General features: G+C 49.8%; 1 protein-coding gene across 1 annotated transcript; it reads left to right on the top strand.

The window, feature by feature from the left end:
* The first annotated feature begins 2279 nt into the window (after nt 1-2279).
* LOC101652998 (cytochrome P450 4B1) lies at nt 2280-17888 on the top strand. Its single transcript, XM_004699452.2, has 12 exons — nt 2280-2486; nt 8626-8767; nt 8944-8988; nt 10950-11077; nt 11888-12012; nt 12271-12422; nt 12590-12696; nt 13755-13945; nt 15689-15822; nt 16569-16633; nt 16729-16811; nt 17256-17888. The coding sequence occupies exons 1-12, from the start codon at nt 2307-2309 to the stop codon at nt 17437-17439; spliced, it is 1536 nt and encodes a 511-aa protein (XP_004699509.1). The 5' UTR covers nt 2280-2306; the 3' UTR covers nt 17440-17888.
* Nucleotides 17889-19025: the final 1137 nt, after the last annotated feature.

The raw sequence follows: 19025 nt of genomic DNA, 5'->3' as shown, positions 1-19025 counted from the left end.
ATTTTCATTGTTACAAATTGAACATAACTAAACATAATGAAAGTATAGTGATTAATCACAAAACAACGTGTAATAATTATATGCTGTGAAATAGTTATGTGTTTTCTGATGGTCTTAGGCAACCCCTGTGAAAGGGTAGGTAGACCCCCAAAGGGTTATGACCCACAGGTTCAGAACCGCTGCTCTAGAGAATCCTGCCTAACACAAATGGCAATTCTGGAACACTTAATTGTTCTCATGAAGGATGTACACAGACCAAGAGACAACCATTTGAACAGAGCAAAGGGATACAATCCAGTCAGAGCAATATCCTCTCACCATCCTTACTCAATTCAATTAGTCTGAGCAAATAATCTGAGAAGCAGAACTACATGAAGAAGAACGCAGCATCAGGATTGGAGGAAGACCCATTAGCAACCTAAGATATGCAGAACACATGTAGAGAGGGTGATCTACTGAACACACACATGACAAGTCTTTACTTGCTTAAGGTCATCCCCCCCACTCCCCCACCCCATGGCTCCCTGTGGTCTAGAAGATAAAGTTCAGTTTGAGTGCTCGAGACCCCGTGCTAACCATGTTCACAGTGCTATAATTCCCAGACAGGTCCATCCCCTTTGTGGATCCTGTTTCATAACATCTCAGATATTTGCTTCTCTCCACGCTTACGTTCTCAATACTCAGATCATTGCTTGCTCCTTCCCACCGAAATTTTCCTATGCTAGTACCACTTGGAGCTCCTCTGTGAATCCCCTTAGTACTTCCTAGTCCACTGCTCGCTATGCCCACTGTACACCTCCCAGGCTAGCCCCATTTACTTCCCAGGAGAATTCTCAATGGTTTTTGCTAGAAGCCAAAACTTCTTCACCAAGTGAAGATGTCTCCCAGGTTTCCCCCCAAACATCCCTTTCATTACAGTGTCAGGATGGGACCATGCCAATAAACAAATTCACCTGAAAGCAGCGGTTCTCAACCTGTGGGTTGCGACCCCTTTAGGGGTCGAACGTCCCTTCCACAGGGGTCACCTGATTCAATACTAGAATACTTGATTCTAGAGGTCCACTCTGTTAGCAGGAAGTGGAAACTTCTTGTAGGCGCGCATGGGAAAGCTGAGCCTTAGCTTTATGATCTAGAAAATGGGTATAAAGAGTAAGTACCTACAAGCTCTCTGTTGCCTGGTGTACATGAGACAGTGTGTAGGAAGTGCCTGGAACATACAAGGTACTTAGGTGAGGAAAGGAAATCATGAGACAGATGGTTACATTAAGAATTGCCTGGGTTGGGGAGGAGGAGGTGAAGGTCGAGGAAAGGGGAACCGATTGCAATGATAGATGAGTAACCTCCACCCACCCCCAAAGGGGAAGAACAACAGAAATGTGGGTGAAGGGAGACAGTGGTCAGTGGATGATATGAAAATAATACTAATTTATAACTTATCAAGGGTTCATGAGGGTGGGATGGTGGGGGAAGGAGGGTGAAAAGAAGAGCTAATATCAAGGGCTCAAACAGAAAGAAAATGTTTAGAAAATGATGATGGCAACACATGTACAAATGTGCTTGATACAATTGCTGTGTGGATTGTTATAAGAGCTGCAAGAGTCCCCAATAAAGTGATTTAAAAAAAGAAAGAAGAAAAAGAATTGCCTTCTGTTTGCTCCTCTAAGGAATCAAGGTGTGGTGCTGCTCAATTGGCTGGCTCCTTTGCAGTCCACTGCCTGGTTTGTCTTTTCTGAGTTTTGGGAGAAGTCAGCAGGCTGGCTGTTTCTCTGTGATTTGGGGCTGCTAGCCTGGCCCCGCAGGAGCCCTGGCAGGGGGCAGTTCACGCCCACTGGCTGTTTAGTAGGAGAACGATGAGGTTGTCTGTTCCAGGAAAGTCCCGCAGTCCCAGACCCTACCGAAGGTCATTAAGAGTTGTAATTGACAGGATGCCAGTGGATTTGGTGGCAGTGTGGCCCTTGTCCCCAAAGGAATCCTGGTAGTTGAAGTGGTTGGCTGCTAACCCAAAGGTCATCAATTGGAAACCACCAGCCTTTCCACAGGAGAAAGAGGTGATAGTATGCTTCTATCAAGATGGATAGCCCTACAACCACCTTGTCCTATAGGGTTGCTATGTGGAGGTTTGGTAGTGATTTTGTCTGGGGTTTGGCCCCGCCTCATGGCGCTCGGCCCAGCCTTAGTTGCTGCTGGCAGGGCGTGACTACAGAGGAGGCCTGGCAGTGTGCCTGGGTGCACAGTGTGCGGCTCCAGAGTCAACGGGAGCCAGCTCAGAGCCTGGACAGCTGGGACTGCAGGCTGCAACTCCAGCCATGGCTCCCTTCTTACTTTCTCTGAGCATTTCCCGCCTGGCCTGGTGGGCTTCTGGCCTTATCTTGGCCTTAGGCTTCCTCAAGCTCGCCCACCTGCTACTTCGGAGGCAGAAGTTGGCCAGGGCTATGGACCGCTTCCCAGGTCCCCCGACCCACTGGCTCTTCGGGCATGCACTTGAGGTATGTGGGGAGAGGAAAGGGGTGGAGAGGTGAATTCAAAACAACCCCCTTTCCTGATAAGAATCAGGCCTTATCCCAAGGGGGCTATGGAGGAAGAGAGAGAGAGAGACCCTGTGCCAGGGGAAGGAAATGGCATCCTGGGAGCCATGGTTCCCTACCCCCTACTGCCCCCATCTCACCCTCAGTCATGCCTCCCATGTTAGCCACAGGGGAGGAGTGGGGATTAGTTTAGAGCTGGGGGCAAGCAAGCCACACACTGCTTCCAATTATCCTGAAACCCAAGGGTCTGACCAGACTGTTCGAGGCTTAGGCATAGGGAACGTACCTGGATTATATAATGGAACGAAGCAATCTGCTTTAGGGACTATTCAGTTCGGCAGAGTGTAAAAATTCCAGTTTTTGTTAGGTCGGAAAGTGAGCGCAAAGGGAGAGATGAGTGCTGACATGTGAGAGACTTCCCCCAAAGAACAGTTGGGCGGGAGAAATTGAACTTTTGATTCTTGGGTGGTGGTTGTGGCTGTCGTTACCTATGATGCCTGAAAGGAGAGCAGGAGAAGTCAGGCTACAGCCGAGTAGAGAAAAGTCCTCCTCTGGGGTGGGGGTGGGTGTGTGGGGGGGGAAGCCAGGCCAGTCAACAATACGAAGGACAGGGGAGCAGGGTCTGTGGGGTCACTTAGCCAGAGCCCAAAGTCATAGGCAGCCAGATCGTCAAAGTGCAGGGGGGGTGGGGGGGTGGAGATGAATAGATGGGAACTGGAAACACAGGGAATCCAGGACAGATGAACCCCTCAGGACCAGATGAACCCCTCAGGAGAGTGGCGATACTGGGAGGGAAGGGGGCGTATAAAGGGGGAACCGATCACGAGGATCTACATATAACCTCCTCCTTGGGGGATGGGCAACAGAAAAGTGGACGGGAGATGCCGGGCAGTGTAAGATAAGATCAAATAATAATTTATAAATTATCAAGGGTTCGTGAGGAAGGAAGGGTGGGGAGGAAAAAGGAAAATGAGGAGCTGATTCCAGGAATCCAAGTGGAAAGTGAGTTTTGAGAATGATGAGGGCAACAAATGTATGTGTGCTTTACACAATTGATGTATGTGTGGATTGTGATAAGAGGTGTATGAGCCCCAATAAAATGCTTTTTAAAAAAGTAGAATTTTACAAAAAAGGATTATGTGTTTACTTGCGTGTACTGTGGATAGTGATTATTTTTCCTACCTCGTGTTGTGAAACAGGCCTAAAAGTGCGATGGAAAAGAAGTCCCACTGGACACTCCCAGTTTAGAAAATAGAAAGCACGTGACTGGGCCTCCAGGCAGTACTTCAGCGAGTGCTCAAAGGGCAAGGCAGATTCGCCCCAAAGAATATACACTGTTTAGTTCAGCCCCTAAAGTGGTTGCTTACATTCCTAGAGCTCGGAAGAAAGATGAGCTGGGATGGGCAGAGGTTTGGAAGTCACAGGCAAAGGAAGAGTGGAGTCATCTGGGTGTCACCAGAGTGGTGGCAAAGTCACTTCTCTGCAACTGAGAAGTCTTTACCATTCGATTCCCCCCACTTCCAGGTTCCCCTAGCTTGCTGCTGAACTCCGTAGCTGAGTGCCCCAAACTATTGTTTACACTGAATGCATTTTTTCCCCCACCAGTAGTTATTTCGGAGGTGCAGACTCTTCTCACTTTGGGATGATTTTTTTCCTTGCCAGGTACTCGATCCATTTCCATTAAATAACTTTGGTATCTTTGACACGGGCTGGGCATGGTGAGCTTCAATGATCTTGACTATGCGTGTGTGTTTCCCAAGACAGAGAGATGACTGGAGAAAGGGATCCAAGGCCACTCAGGAGGCCCATTCTGGAGGAGGGCACGTCCAGGAAGATCTAGTCCCCACCTCCCAATCCCTACGGGAGCATCCTGGGAAATGGAAATGTGTGTGCTTCCCTAGGGCAGAGCAGGGTTTTGAAAGGGACCGTCACAGGCGGGTTGTTTTCAGTTCAGTGACTTTTAAGAATTAGAATAGAATAGAATAGAATAGAATAGAATAGAATAGAATAGAATAGAATAGAATAGAATAGAATAGTGAGAGAGACAGAGACTTGGGACAGTCTCAAAGACGGTTGGCTTGTTTTGAAAGTAGTGCATTTTCTGTTATGAGAAATGTTTGAGCTCTTAGGACAAGAAATCCTTACTTTGGGAAGGTGCTGGACCAGGCAGCCTGAGTACTTGGAATCTTAGATCAATATGACCAAACTTAAGGGAACCCCAACATGCTGGAGTGTGGGAGGGAGTGTCTTTGCCCTTGGTCCTCCAACTTTTTTTTTTAATGTTTTTAAACTCCCACCACCACCATTTAGTAAACAGGTTTTTTTTCCCATCAAGGTTTTCCACTCCCTTGCTTTGAGAGGCCACTGAACAGGAGCTTGGATTTTTGAATACTAGCCAACTGAGCTTGTCAACTGGTTGATATCTTGGCCAGGCTTATGAACAGGAGGGGCAGCAGAAAGAGTCTCAAGTTAGGATTCTTGGTCTGCCAGACTCATACAAAATGATTCCCGCGGGTCTTTGGGCTGCAGTGTTCCCGCCTGTGAAGTGGGGCTGTGATCTGTTAAGCGATGCTGACTTTCTGAACTCTGGGGGAGCCTCGTCGAGAGGGGCTGGTTCTTCCCGGTTCCGTCGATTGTCTATTCTTGGTGAAATCAATGAGGAGCGCAGCCGTGAAGATGGAGGGTGGGGCCGAGGGTTGTTGTCCTGACGTTTCCTGGCTTCCTTCCTTCTGGAGGAAAACAAGCTCAGCCCAGATCTCTGCGTCCTGAAAGCGGCTTAGCTCAGAGTAGCTGAGGCCGATTTGATAGATCCACTTGTGTGGCCCAGAGGAACTGACGAGGCAGCCTCCTGCCTCAGGAGAGGCTCCAGCAGTGGGCTCAGTCGGTCTGGCTGCCTCAGTCGTCCTCACTCGCACTGATTTTTACTTTTACCCCCAACCCCCCTTTTCCCCTGATCATCAAGGGCATGTAGGGGAAAGCTGGGAGTGAGAAGGCAGGTGTAGGTTCAGGCTGTGAACACGGTCAGCATGAGATCCGGTCTCCTGTCCATGGTAGGATGCCTCAGAAGGCCCAAGCCTAGTTGGCAAGAGGAGGAGCGGGAGTGGGGGTGGGGAGTGCGGGGAGCGGGGGGGCTGGGGGGGCCTTAGGTAAACCTGATCATCCAAAGTTTCCTTCCAACCCTAGCTTCCTTTAATCTGAGTTCTCTGTGGCTTAGGCTCTTTGTGCCCTGTCCAGCGGAGTTCCTGGGTCTTGGGAGGGGTGAAGATGAACACCCAATAAGGAAGATGGAAAAGGAAGATAGAGGAGGGGCCCCTTCGGGGGGGGGGCACCACCAATAAGGAAGGAGACTGGGGAGGAATCAGGGACCCCAGAAGTTCCCCTCTTACCAGAGTGTGGGGAGAATGCTTAGTATGTCGCACCCTCTTGAGATGGTGTGCTCAAGGACCCTGAGCAATTCTACAAGCCCTCGAGGGGAAGGAGGAGAGACTAGAATGCTTAGTTGGGAGGCAGTAAGGAAGGGAGTCTGTGGGGAGATGACACTGCATTATGCAGAGGACCTGGGAGGAAACGAACCCTGGAAAAGGCACAGATGGTAGGCTGTAGTTGAGAGTAACCAGGGCCAATCCTCGGAATGCTGGGGGCTATCAGATTAGATGCCCCCTCCTGCTTTAAGGCTGTCTTCTGGAGGACACAACATGGATTCATTGAGTGAGTGGGGAACTGTGAGAGAGAGCTTTGATAGGCATGGCCAACTCCTGGATCCTCCCTTCCAGGATTATAAAGCAAAAAGGAACAATGGTCATCCTAAAAAGGGCCATGGCCATGTGCAATCTCTACACTGGACCCGCCTCGTGCTCCTGGACAAGGCTATTAAGAAAATCATCATTCCAGATAGAGTAAAAGCTGCGACTATTGGGGCATTTCTGAAGTGAGTCTTTGACACCAATATGTTTCTCATCCTGAATGTGCAGGTATGTTGCTGTGCGAATGGTTGCCGATCACAGCAAAGGGATCCTTCTCTGTTCTCAAAAAGCCTAGAAGAGCCAAATATCCCTTATTCTGCCTTTCAGGTGTTTACTCAGACCTTCCCCCAAAGCCCAGGCTAAGATCTGAATCTGTAAAGACTGAAGAAAAACTTACTTAGAGGGAAACAAATTGGAAACTATACTTCAAAAACAAGCAGGGTCAGCACAGACTGCAACCCGAATGGAACTCCCTTAATGGGAGGAATTATCAGGGTCATGAGACGTTCTGAAATCATTCACATAGTAGCACTTGACATTTGGCAGACACTCAGTGCATATATTTCCTCCCCTTTCCAATCACTATACTGATGAACAGAATGTTGAAAGGATGAATGAATCTGGACATGAGTTGGAGCAGGCAGACCAGGACCACCTGGGAGGAGCAAGTAGCAATCTGCAGTGTTGTTTACCACACAGAGGCGTGCAAGTGGTGGCCCTTCTGTGAACTTCTACATTGAGCAAGACACTGGGCTGTTTCCTCACGAGACTGACCCTCTCTGGCCAGTGTTTATGTTAGCCAGATATTTGGTATGGTTTCTCCTTCCCTCTCTCTCTTCCTTATCCCCCCGCCCCCCTTTTTTTCATTCCATTTATTCAAGGCACGCTTCATGAAGCATGGATTGTGTCCAAAGTCCTGTGCTTAGCTCGGTGGCAGACCTGGGGATGCCACAGAAGTGGCTTCTGCATTTGGGAAACGTGCAGCTAGAGATGGAGTCGGGGGTCCTAACCGGCCATGTGACCGAGCCTTAATTTCCTCATCAATGAGGTGGGAATTGTGGTTGCGCCTTTCGTCTAGGGTTTTCTGCGGATTAAATGAAAGAATCCATGCGGTCCTCTCAATGCAGTCTCTGCCACGGAGCACATGCGCAGTGGACAGGAATGTCCAAGGACCCCGCTGCGTTCGGAGCAAGCAGTTCCTACACCACGCAGAATGGGCCAGTGTTAGAGAGTTCAGTTGGTGGGGGGAATCCAGAGATTTCTGGAAAGAAGCATTCAAGCTGAAGCACAGGTGGAATGTTGCTTTGGTCAAGGAGAGTGTCAGAGAGGCAGAGGCTGTGCCGCGAGGAAGAACCGATACCGATGGTGCCACATCCTAGGAGGTCATTTTAATTCCAGACATTCAGGCTCACAGGATGGCCATAGTCACACTGCCACACGTAAGCCCTCAGTGTACACACCCTCCTCCAAATCACCTTCCAACCTCCTCTCCTGCCAGTGTCGCATAGCACGGCGGCTCCTGGAAGGCGCGGCAGCTTTTCTCTTCCCAGAGGCTTTGCGCTTGTTCCCTCTTCTGAAATGCCTTCCCCTACTCTTCATTTGGCCAGCTCTTGATCAACCTTGACCTTTTAATGCTATTTCCAACAAGAAATGACGATCTATCGAAGTAGGTCCTCCCTGTTATTTTACCTCACAGCATCAGGTTTACCTGTTCGCATTTTTGTTCATCAATTACACTTGCTGTCATACAGTCAATGCTGATGCATAATGACCCTATAGGGTAGAACTGTCCCTTTTGGGTTTCCAAGACTTTAGCTATTTGGGGAGTAGACTCTTTTACCTACTCATTTACTTGTTCATTGTTTGCCCCGTTGGATGAAAGGGGTGGTCCCAGTCTGTCTCATACTCCTAATGTATTTAGAACAGGGTTCTGCACATAGTAGGTCCTCGATAAAAATGGGTTGAGTTACTAAGCAGCAGTGGAAATCAGGTTGGTTTTTACCTTGTACAACGAACAGGTATTACTCTTTATAATGAAAGAGTGTTAAGGTTTAAGAGAAAGTTCTAACTACAGTGTAGAGGGCTGACTGAGTGTGTTAGATGAAAGCATGGTCGCTTTTTGAGGTCACTCAGGTGCAAGAAGAGGGTGGTTTGGACTTAACAGTATGGGTGTGGGCCTTCAGAGTGGACAGAGCCCAGAGACATTGAGGACTGGGCTGGAAGTTGGGGTGCAGTAAGAGGGAAGGAAGCTTCTAGGACTTGCCTGGGGGGCCGCTCCCTTTTCCTGCTCAGGGCGTTGGGGGCTGGCTAGTGATTCTGGACTCATGAGTGGCTCTGGACCTCTGTCACCATTTCAGATCCAGCAAACAGGGAGTCTGGACAAGGTTGTATCTTGGGCCCACCAGTTCCCTCACGCCCACCCACTCTGGTTTGGACAGTTCATCGGCTTCCTGAACATCTATGACCCTGACTATGCCAAAGCTGTGTACAGCCGTGGTGGTGAGGACCCTTGGGAGAGGGCGGGGTTTCTTGAAATCAAGGGTCTGAGAGCGTGTGAGGAGGAGGGCCTGTGCTTATGTCTGGGAAGGGCTAGTAAGATTCACTCCGACTTTATCCAGAAGCCTCCCCTGGGAACAACTCCATCCTCTACTGACCTGAACTTCCTCCTTCTACAGACCCTAAAGCCTCGGATGTGTATGACTTCTTTCTCCAGTGGATTGGTGAGTGGGACATATCCAGCTTCTCTGCCTTTCCTATTCCAATCTTTTGGCTCTTGAGTGGCTGGGATCCTACCCTGCCTTCCCTATCCTACCTCCACTCAATCCGTAATGTTGTCAACAGGACCTCTTGCTCCCATGTGTCCATCTAAGCTCCGCACAGTGTGGAGAAAGAGTCCAGGCAGCAGTGCTCCTGGCAGGGAGCCAGTTACTTCTATTTCTCTGGACAAGCAGAGCTAGGGTTCTAGAAAATGTGTGGATGTGATGGACAGCTTCCTGGAGGAGATGACACTGGGTCCAGCAGAAACTTCAGTAGGGTCCCATAGATACCAGTCAGGGAATCCCCTCCAAACAAACAAACAAACACATTCACTGCCATCAAATCAATGCTAACTCATAGCAAACTAAAGATGATGCCACCAGAGACTCTGGGGTATTGGAGCAACTGGAAGATGGGGGTGGCGAGCTTAGACTGGGTAGGGAAGGTTGGCTGGCCTTGATTTCAGGACAACAAATATGGCTTGATGGTGAGGTTGGGTGGGAGCTATTGAGTATTGATGAGTCACGGGTGTAAGTCTCCAAAGCCCACCTTTGACTCATGATCTCATGGTATTCTCCACATCATATTGAAAGCTGAGAAAGGGCAGGCTCAAGAGGAGGACAGCATTCCCAGGCATATTTACTAATGCAGTAATATACCAAAAAACCCCCAACAACAATAACAAAAAAACCCACACACACACCAAAGAACAAACAAGCAAACAAACACACAAAACCAACTGGCGTTGAGTTGATGCCTTCACATCGTGATCCTATGAGAGAGGGTAGAACTGCCAGAGTTTCTATGATTTCAGTCTTCTGGGCAGCAGAACAGCATATCTTTCCTCTATGGAGCAGTTGGTGGGCTCTTTTGGTTATAAGCTAACTACTTAACCACTGGGCCCCTCAGGCCCCTTATATCTAGTCACATAAGGAAGTTTTTTTTTCTGGATGTCAGTGATTTGAGTCCTCTCGTCAATGATCAAAGCACAACCAACCAACCATCCATCCAACCATCCATCCAACCAACCAACCAACCAATCTTCCATGCAATCAACCAACCAACCAACCAACCAACCAACCAACCAACCAACCAACCAACCAATCAACCAACCAACCAATCAACCAACCAATCATCCATCCAACTAACCATCCAACCAACCAAGTCCACTTCCCTCAAGTCAGTTCTGACACATAGCGACCCTGTAGGAAAACAGAAATGGCCTGTGTGGGTTTCTGAGACTACATCTTTACAGGAATGGCAAACCTCATCTTCATCTTTCTCCCTTAGAGCAGCTGGTGGTTTCAAACTGCTGACCTTGCAGTGAGCAGCTCAATGTTTAACCCACTGCACCACCAGGGCTCTTAGTCCAAGGGTATAGTTAGAATAAAATGAGAAGACATGCAAGACATGCTTTGAGAAATGCAGAAGAATGCGTTTCTATTCCTCTGTCTGGATGTGTGAGCGGCTGTGTGTAGGCTAAGGGCCTGCTCAGACCAGGAAGCACAAACACTACCGATGGTTCTCTAAGGCCTGAGGCCGTGATCCCAGTTGGCAGTGAGAGATCCAGCAGCCTTGTCTCTGCCTGGTTCTCCCCGAGGAGCTATGTTCCATTTGTCTGAGTTTTGTTTCATTTGACACCTGTCCCCGGGGCCTAGACTTTTTGGGTGCAGCCAGTACACAAGTGCTGAGTCATTGCCACCTCCTGGGTTCTGAGGTCCTGGGAGTCACGGATGTTAGCTGTGACCAAAGGTTTCTGATTACTTGGGCATGGGAGCACAGAGAGCAAAATTTTATCTCGTAGTGACCACTCCCGGAGGAACTCAGGTTAGGGGCGGTGTGCCAACAAGGACCATCTGCTTGGCTCTGAGCTGGAAGGGCATCCCCCAGATGGACTGTCTCTCCTCTTCCATCTCTTCTTCAGGGAAAGGTCTGCTGGTCTTGGAGGGGCCCAAGTGGCACCAGCATCGTAAACTGCTCACCCCCGGCTTTCATTATGATGTGCTGAAGCCCTATGTAGCTGTGTTTGCTGACTCTACACGCTCCATGCTGGTGAGCAACTTGTGCCAGGATCTTGGAGGGTCTCAACTTCGGACCAGCCCCCATGTCCAGAAGAACTGGGGGAGGCCAGGTGGTTCCCAGCAGTAAGGAAACCCTGAGGCCTGAGACCCCACTCTGCTGGCAATAACATTGCAGTGGCCGCTGGCTTCCCTTGCTGCAGCTGGGAGCTGACCTGTGGGTGACACTCTGAGTGTCCTGGCAACCCCTGGCCCTCGTCTCCACTAGGTCCTTTTCTGTCAACACAGGAGGGGTTTTGTGAGGCTTACATAAGGCTCTAACTGTAGCCGACCTGAGGGCTGCATATATTTGAGAACGTCAGGAAGACTTTCAGCTCTGCAAAGTGTCTCACCCTCACCCTCTGCCTGCTATTGCTGCCTACAATCATGTAATTAGCAATCTAACAGGAATTTCAGGGACCAGCGGTCAGGCTGGTGCTTAGGGCTGCATGATCCCCAAGGTCACCCAGGTTAACTCCTTCTTTAGCCTCACTGGCAGGCCAGATTTATACCCACTGCGCTGGGGAGCTGCCCATCTCTTGGCCCCCCTGTTCCTATGGGCTGCCTTTGCTGGGATAAAGAACCTGCCTCTGAAGGGCTGCCTCCTGGTCCTATCCTTTGCTCCTGTCCGCCCCAAGCCTCTACCTGCATGTTACCTTCCAATAGGAGAGAGGGTCAGATCAGGCTTGCATGTGTGTGTGGGCTGCAGGCTTGGTGGGGAAGGGTGGTTGTGGATCCTGGAGGTCTGGGGTGGGATATCCTACTAGACCGGTCCCCCCACATTGTTTTCTATTTTGGGATTCAGGACACATGGGAGAAAAAGGCCCGCGAGGACAAAAGCTTTGACATCTTCGGCGATGTGGGCCGCATGGCACTGGATACACTCATGAAGTGCACCTTTGGCAAAGGAGATAGCGGCCTGGGCCAAAGGTCAGGGGCACCTCAGGCTCAACGTGCCACTAGCCAGTTAGGAGGGGAGAACTGGCAGGGTTCCTGGAGCCTTAGTTTGAGAGGAGATAGGCCGTGCCCTAGGGCATCTCAGTTTGAGGGGAGAGGGGGATTTGCACATGGTGGGGAGTACATGATGGCTTTAGTGTAGGGTTAAGGATGGAAAAAGGGAGGGCAGAGAGGGCTGGGCTCTGTCCTGGATCAGTGTGGGAGTTGCCCCTCCTTTCCTGTGCTATCTAGGGACCACAGTTACTACCTGGCCATCAACGAGCTCACCCTATTGATGCAGCAGCGCCTTGAGTCCTTCCAGTATCACAATGACTTCATCTACTGGCTCACCCCCCATGGCCGCCGCTTCCTGCGGGCCTGCCAGGTGGCTCATGATCATACAGGTGGGTCTTTCCCCCAGGGTTCACCTCCAGAAAGCCTGAGTTCTAGTGCAGCTCCTCTCTGGACCCTCTGGGAGATCCCCCACCCCCACCCCCTTGGCTAGGCCTCAACTTCTCCTTTGGGCAGAGCCTGGGTTCCCCAGCAGTGACTCTCTGTACTCCTGATCCAGACCATGTCATCAGGGAACGGAAGGCAGCACTGAAGAATGAAAAAGAATGGGAAAAGATCCAGAAAAAGAGACACCTGGACTTCCTGGACATTCTCCTTGGGGCCCGGGTGAGTGCACTATTGCCCACCCCCGCCCTCACCTGGCTTCAGAGACCACTCTGACACCACCCTCACCCCCCGCCCCTGCCCGCTGCCAGCCTTAACCTCCTCAGGAAAGACTCACTGTCCAGGAGAAAGGTTGCTCAGCATTTTCCACCTGTTTTTCCGCTCTCAGCAAAACAACCTGTTCATTGTCCAGTGACATATCATCAAAGTCCTGGAGGAGGGAAGGGACAGGATGCGCCTGGATCCTGGTCTCTGAGCAGTAGATAGCAAAAATGAGAGAAACCCTTCATGAGACGGACGGACCAACACAGTAGCCACAGCAATGGGCTAGAACATACCAACCATCGAGAAAATGGCACAGCCGTCCGTTCATTCGGCTGTACACACATGGGATTGTCAGGAGTGGGGGCAATCCTAATAGCAACCGGCAGCAACCCCAACATCCTGAAGTTGGTGCCCTAAAGTCCTAGAACCTCAGAGTGAGTTCATTCACTTCCCCCGCCCTCCACAGACTCAGTGGGCTCCTACTCTTAGCTAGGACCAGGACCTGTGTGCTGGGGATACCGGGATGAGAAAAACCCTGCTCTTGCTGTCTAGAAATGGACAAGACTAGTGGAGGAGATAGATAGGGGATGTCACTGTCATCGAGTCCATGCTGACTCATAGCGACCCCTTGTGGGTTTCTGAGACTGCAACTGTGGAGAGCAGAAAGCCCCGTCTTTTCCCCGAGGAGCTGTGGGTGGAACTTCTGACCATGCGGATTGCAGCCCGACCTCTGACCACAACACCAGCAGGGCTCCGTGTAAACATGACTAAAGATGGCATGCCAGGTGTCAAGGGCACAGAGCTGACACAGGGTTGTGTTAGGCCATAGGTCACTTCGCTAAGGAATCCAGGAGGGCATTCAAGATGAGTTTCCCTGAGCAGATAGGAACTTACAGTCTGAAGAGGAGTTTTCACGGGCTCTCTTGGACTTTCAGTTGACAGTCTACTACAGTGAGTTCTTCTTGGTACTGATCTCAAATTTCCTGAATGGTCCCATTATGCCTTCCCTAACTCAGGATGAAGGTGGGATCAAATTATCAGATGCAGATCTACGGGCTGAGGTGGACACATTTATGTTTGAGGGACATGATACCACCACCAGTGGCATCGCCTGGTTTCTCTACTGTATGGCCCTGTACCCTGAGCACCAGCATCGATGTAGGGAGGAGGTCCAAGAGATCCTGGGGGACCAGGACACTTTCCAGTGGTGAGTGAGACCGTGGGTGACCTTAACCTGTCCTGCTCAGCCCCAGAGAAGGCCTGTGCTCTTGTGTTCTCTGTTACCCATGGATAATTCAGGGCTGCTCTAGAAATTAGATGGCGTGGTAGCTGGTGTCCTATTCCTTCCAGGACTGTAGCTTTGTTTTGTTGGGAGAGGGAAGGTCCAGTTGCATCCCATTACATTCTGGTATAATGTAGCCTTTTCACATGGGTGTAACATGGAGACTACTGCCAACCGGAAGATGCTTGCTTACGTGCTTTTTCCCTCTGGTGGAGGTACCTGACTGATTCTGGTGTTGTGGGCAGAGGGGAGAGAGTTTAACGAAAAAGAAGTGGAAACGCAGAACAGACCTGGGGCCATGGGAAATGCTGATCCTTTTCCATCTGCCTTTGGATGGCACTGTCGAGTGTTCCAGACTCTGGCCTCTTCCTCTGAAAGGGGAAAAAATTGCCTAATGCCTTTCCTTAAAATCTAGCATCAATGGTAGCTGCTTGTTTCTTAGCTCAAACTTTATGTCATTAACACAGATTTACCCCTGCTTTCCTTTTAGCTCATTTGTCCTGACATTGGGGACCCCTATCAAGCTCCATCCCACCACTGCCTTGCGGTTTCTCACTCCTTCTCCTCTTCTCTTTCATCCCCCCCTCCCCCCCTCTCCCGCCAGCCTTGGAGCCTGGATGTCAGCACACACATCAGCTTTCTCTCTGTGCTTCTGTCCTGGGATACTCAAGCATGTCGTTGTTGGGTGTTGTCCCGTTGGTCCCAACTCATAGGGATGCTTTGCACTACAGAACGAAACCCTGCAGGGTCCTGTGCCATTCTTACAATTGTTGTGTTTGAGCCTGTTGCTGCAGTCACTGTGTCCATTGATCTCATTGAAAAGCTTTCTCTTTTTCCCAGACTCTACCTTGCAAAGCATGATGTCTTTTCCCGGGACTGGTCTTCCCTGATCACATGTTCAAAGTACATGAGATGCAGCCTTTCTTCTAAGGAACATTTTAGCTGGGCTTCATCCAAGACAGATTTATTTGTTTTTCTGCCCGTCCACAGTTCTTTCGATATTCGTTTCCAGTACTGTAATTCACAGGTGTCAATTCTTCTCCTGTCTTCCTTACTCAGGGTCCAACTTTCCATGCACATGAGGTAACTGAAAATATCACGGCTTGGATCAGGTGTTCCTTAAGCCTCAAATAATCTCTTGACTCTTTAACACTTTAAAGAGATCTTTTGAAGCAGACTTACCCAAAGAAATACTGTTTGATTTCTTGACTTTAACTTTCATGAGTATAGATTGTGGATCAATGCAAAATGAAATCCTTACACCACCACTCTTTTTTCTCTTTATCATGATGCGGTCTGTTGGTCTAGTTGTGAGCATTTTTGTTCTGTTTACATTTGGGATCTTGTGGGCTTGTTTTCATCTTCTTCGCTTCAACCTGAATTCCATACAAGCAAATGGATGATCTGTTCCACTGATCGACCTTATCTTGATTCCTTTCCTGTGCCTTCCGTATGTGGTGGTGAAGGGGATGAGGGGATGGAGCAAAACGGAGCCAGAAGCCTTAGGTCAGAGTGGCCATCTGCAGTCTGATCTGGCCTGAGCACCTTGAGCCCTTGTGTCTTTCTGACCCCAAAGGCGTGGTGGTGAGGAAGGAATTTGGGGTGGGGACTATCTTGCCCTGGGATCCCATTCTTCCTCATGCCCACAATGGCCTATGTCACTGACAGGGATGATCTGAGCAAGATGACCTACCTGACCATGTGCATCAAGGAGAGCTTCCGCTTGTACCCGCCAGTGCCCCAGGTGTACCGCCAGCTCAGCAAACCTGTCACCTTTTCAGATGGCCGCTCTCTACCCGCAGGTAAACCTGAAGGTCGAATCCCCTGGGCTGCCCTCTGACATCTCTGTATATTGAACCAGACAGCTTGCATCACGGGGCAAGAACTCAGTATTTGGGCCCAGAGAGAGCTCTGGCTCCAAAAAGTAGCTCCAAAATCTTTCTGCTGTGTGAGTAATTCATTTGTCTGTTAACTGGGAATAAGAAGAGGATGAAACGTACAAAGCTGTTGTCAGGATTAGAGACAACGCTCGTCAGGGTTGTCACATATGGCCAAACAAGTTGTGCACTGAACAACCTCAGAAGGTGTCACCCGCTTAGACTGTGATTCTGGGCAAGGCACAACCTGCACAAACTGTGCATGTGGCAGCTTCTTAGAGCCCTTGGCCCTGTAGGTGGCCTGTGCTTAGCATCCAGTGAAGGGAAACTGTTACCACTGATAGTGTCATGTGATATGAATAATTGTTTGCCTGAATGTCAGTTCATTGAGAGGAAAATCAGTGTAATGGTCTCTCATTATCCAACTTCACAGTGTGGTAGGACGAACTCTTCCTGGTTTTCCATTCCACAAAAGTCTATGTCCGGTTGCTAGGCTGGGTGCCTGGGCAACAGAAATTGAGTGTGATGAAGATCAAAAACACTTTGAAGAGCAGAGTGTGGCATCGAGCTTGTAGTCATTGGCAGTTCTCAGACAGGGCTTGGTGACCCGTGGGAAGAGGTGGGCTAGGATGTCAGGACTCCTGGTCACCAGACTTCTATTCTGTCCACAGGCAGCCTGGTCTCTCTGCACATCTATGCCCTCCATCGGAATGGCGCGGTGTGGCCTGATCCTGAGGTATTCCCATCCCTGACCCTGGAGATAAGGTGGGGTTTCCAAGTTACCCTCCTTCATGATCTTGCAGGTGTTTAAGCAAGTCCCTGTCTGTTCAGGTCTTTAACCCACTGCGCTTTTCTCCTGAGAACTCGGTGGGACGCCACCCCTTTGCCTTCATGCCCTTCTCTGCAGGACCCAGGTAGGGAGGGGTCTAGCATGCCCAGGGGAGGGGAAAGCGGATGGCTATGTGGGGACTGAATTTGGGGCTCTCGGTGAATGAAAGGGACTAGGATGGGAGCAGAGTGATCCGGACACCGGGCGAGCTCCAAGACTTCCACGGAGCTTCCACTTTTCTCTTAGGAGGTAAATGGATGGATGAGTTATTATAGGAGTTGCTCCCAAAGCAGTCCACTCATATGAATCTCCTCATGTTGGGACCCTCATCACACTCCCAGGATCTGTTTCTTTAGCCCAGAATAACCAATCAGCTAATTTCATACAAAATCAGTTCATTGATTTTGGGTGGCCATTAAGAACATCAGCTCTGCGGTCTATTTTTGGGGGCTGGGGGAGTTGGGTGGGAGGGAGTCTGGGTTTCTTTGGACACACCAAAGCCCGAGGGCTGTTTATGTGTTCACTACAGGAACTGCATCGGGCAGCAGTTTGCCATGAACGAAATGAAGGTGGTCACAGCGCTCTGTTTGCTGCGCTTCGAGTTCTCCGTGGACCCCTTACGGCCACCCATCAAGATACCCCAGCTGATCCTGCGCTCCAAGAATGGCATCCATCTCCATTTGAAGTCACTGAGCCCAGGGTCTATGAAGTAGTTCCTGAGCACTTCGTTCCTTAGACCGGACTAGGGGCTCCTGGGGTCCCCTGTCCTGAGGAGGCTTGTAATTTAGAAGGAGCATGGGACTGGCATAGACATTCACATAGAGACCAGTGCCATGTAGATCTGCATTGTCTAGAACTAAGACACACCTGCCACTCATTCATTTAACAAATACCTGGTGAGCACTCATTCTCTTTTAGAATTTCCTTTATCCCCCATAACTGGCAATATTTTCACCATGTCCTTTACGCTTACATCCAGTCTGAGGAAATACAAGTGGACCCAATGGAAACTTTGGCTTGAGTGTCATGGTGCTGCACATCACTTAGCCCCCAGCACGTGACAGAGGGATGGTGGCAGGCTCTGGCCCCTTCATCGATGTTTTGTTTGATTTCTTTTCTGTGCTTAAAACATAATAGACGTGCAGAAAGTGCATGAAACAGCCATGTGCAGAGCGGTCATAATTCTAAACACACACCACTGTTCTCAGCACTAACGGAAAGTAGTATGAAATGTGGTTTCACCTGTTTGTTGTCCGCTCCTCTGAGATGGTCTCTGAAACCTTCCTTGCCGTTGTCATTGTCAATATTGCTGTCTCCCAGCCACATTCTGGGAATTCTGGGTTGGCAGGAGGAAGGCAGCATTGTGGTGTTGGATTGGACAGTGGGAGGAAAAATTTGGGGTGGGTGTCCGGGTGGAACCACATGATAGAGATTTGTCATGGCTGAACTGCAGCAATGCTCAATGGCTGGGGATACACACAACTTTAGGGTCCACAGTTTCCACCATGTATGGTCTCCAATCCAGGATCCAAAACAGGTGCAGGAGAGAGGCCAATGGAGGCTGTGGGGGTGCAGGTGGGAAGAGATTGGAGAGGGGGGATTTTCAGCCCTGAGGCACAGGGATGTCTCTTTGTTGCCCTGGGAACCTGTCATCTGGACAACCCCCTCCAGGCCTCGATGCTCTCCCACATAAGACTGCCTATTCAGCCCCACAACGTTGTCCAAAGACACACACCTCCCACCCCCCTAAGGAAGGTGTGCCTCTGCATCCATCCTTCCAGCTCCTCCTCTGTATCCTGGCACCTGGATAGACCTTTTCTGCACAAACAAAGATAAGGTTTCAACAAGTCTTAGCTGGGAGTTGACCGCAAAGTCACCTGAGCCTAAAAAACATCAGCTTCCTGTATCTGTTTGGATACCAAGAAGCCTGCTAGCAAGACAAGTGGTGGGCGTGCTCCTACTTCAATGTCAATGGATAAGCATATCAAGACTCTTATTTATAAGAGGTTTGACCAAAGGACCTTTTGCTGGTCTATGTTAACCCACATTCCATAATTGGTACTGAGACTCGCCCCAAGAGCAGGCTTACATGGGGATAGGGCAGCACGTTCTGCTTCCAGAAGGGAAGGGGAGGCACCCTAAGGAAAGAGAAGATGGGAACACCCACAGGCAAGCTGATGCATTTCACTTCCCTTGGTCCAGTTCTCAAGCACTACTGGGTGCCTTTTGTGATTGGACATTTGTGTGTGTGTGTGTGTGTGTGTGTTCGAGTGTGAGGTGTGTGCAAGGCTTAGGCTTC

Source organism: Echinops telfairi, unplaced genomic scaffold, assembly GCF_000313985.2.
Source record: "Echinops telfairi isolate 266 unplaced genomic scaffold, ASM31398v2 ScPeMD7_443;HRSCAF=831, whole genome shotgun sequence".
NCBI classification, from domain to species: Eukaryota; Metazoa; Chordata; class Mammalia; order Afrosoricida; family Tenrecidae; genus Echinops; species Echinops telfairi.
Note: the sequence above shows the minus strand (reverse complement) of the source record. Positions and strands in the feature narration are given on the sequence as shown.

What these genes read in the sequence shown, in the direction of transcription:
- LOC101652998 (XM_004699452.2), top strand. Translation starts at nt 2,307, where the DNA reads ATGGCTCCCTTCTTACTTTCTCTGAGCATTTCCCGCCTGGCCTGGTGG. An exon ending in ACATTCTCCTTGGGGCCCGG is followed by an intron (nt 12,697 to 13,754) that starts GTGAGTGCACTA and finishes TCCCTAACTCAG; the next exon opens with GATGAAGGTGGGATCAAATT. An exon ending in TGGCCGCTCTCTACCCGCAG is followed by an intron (nt 15,823 to 16,568) that starts GTAAACCTGAAG and finishes TTCTGTCCACAG; the next exon opens with GCAGCCTGGTCTCTCTGCAC.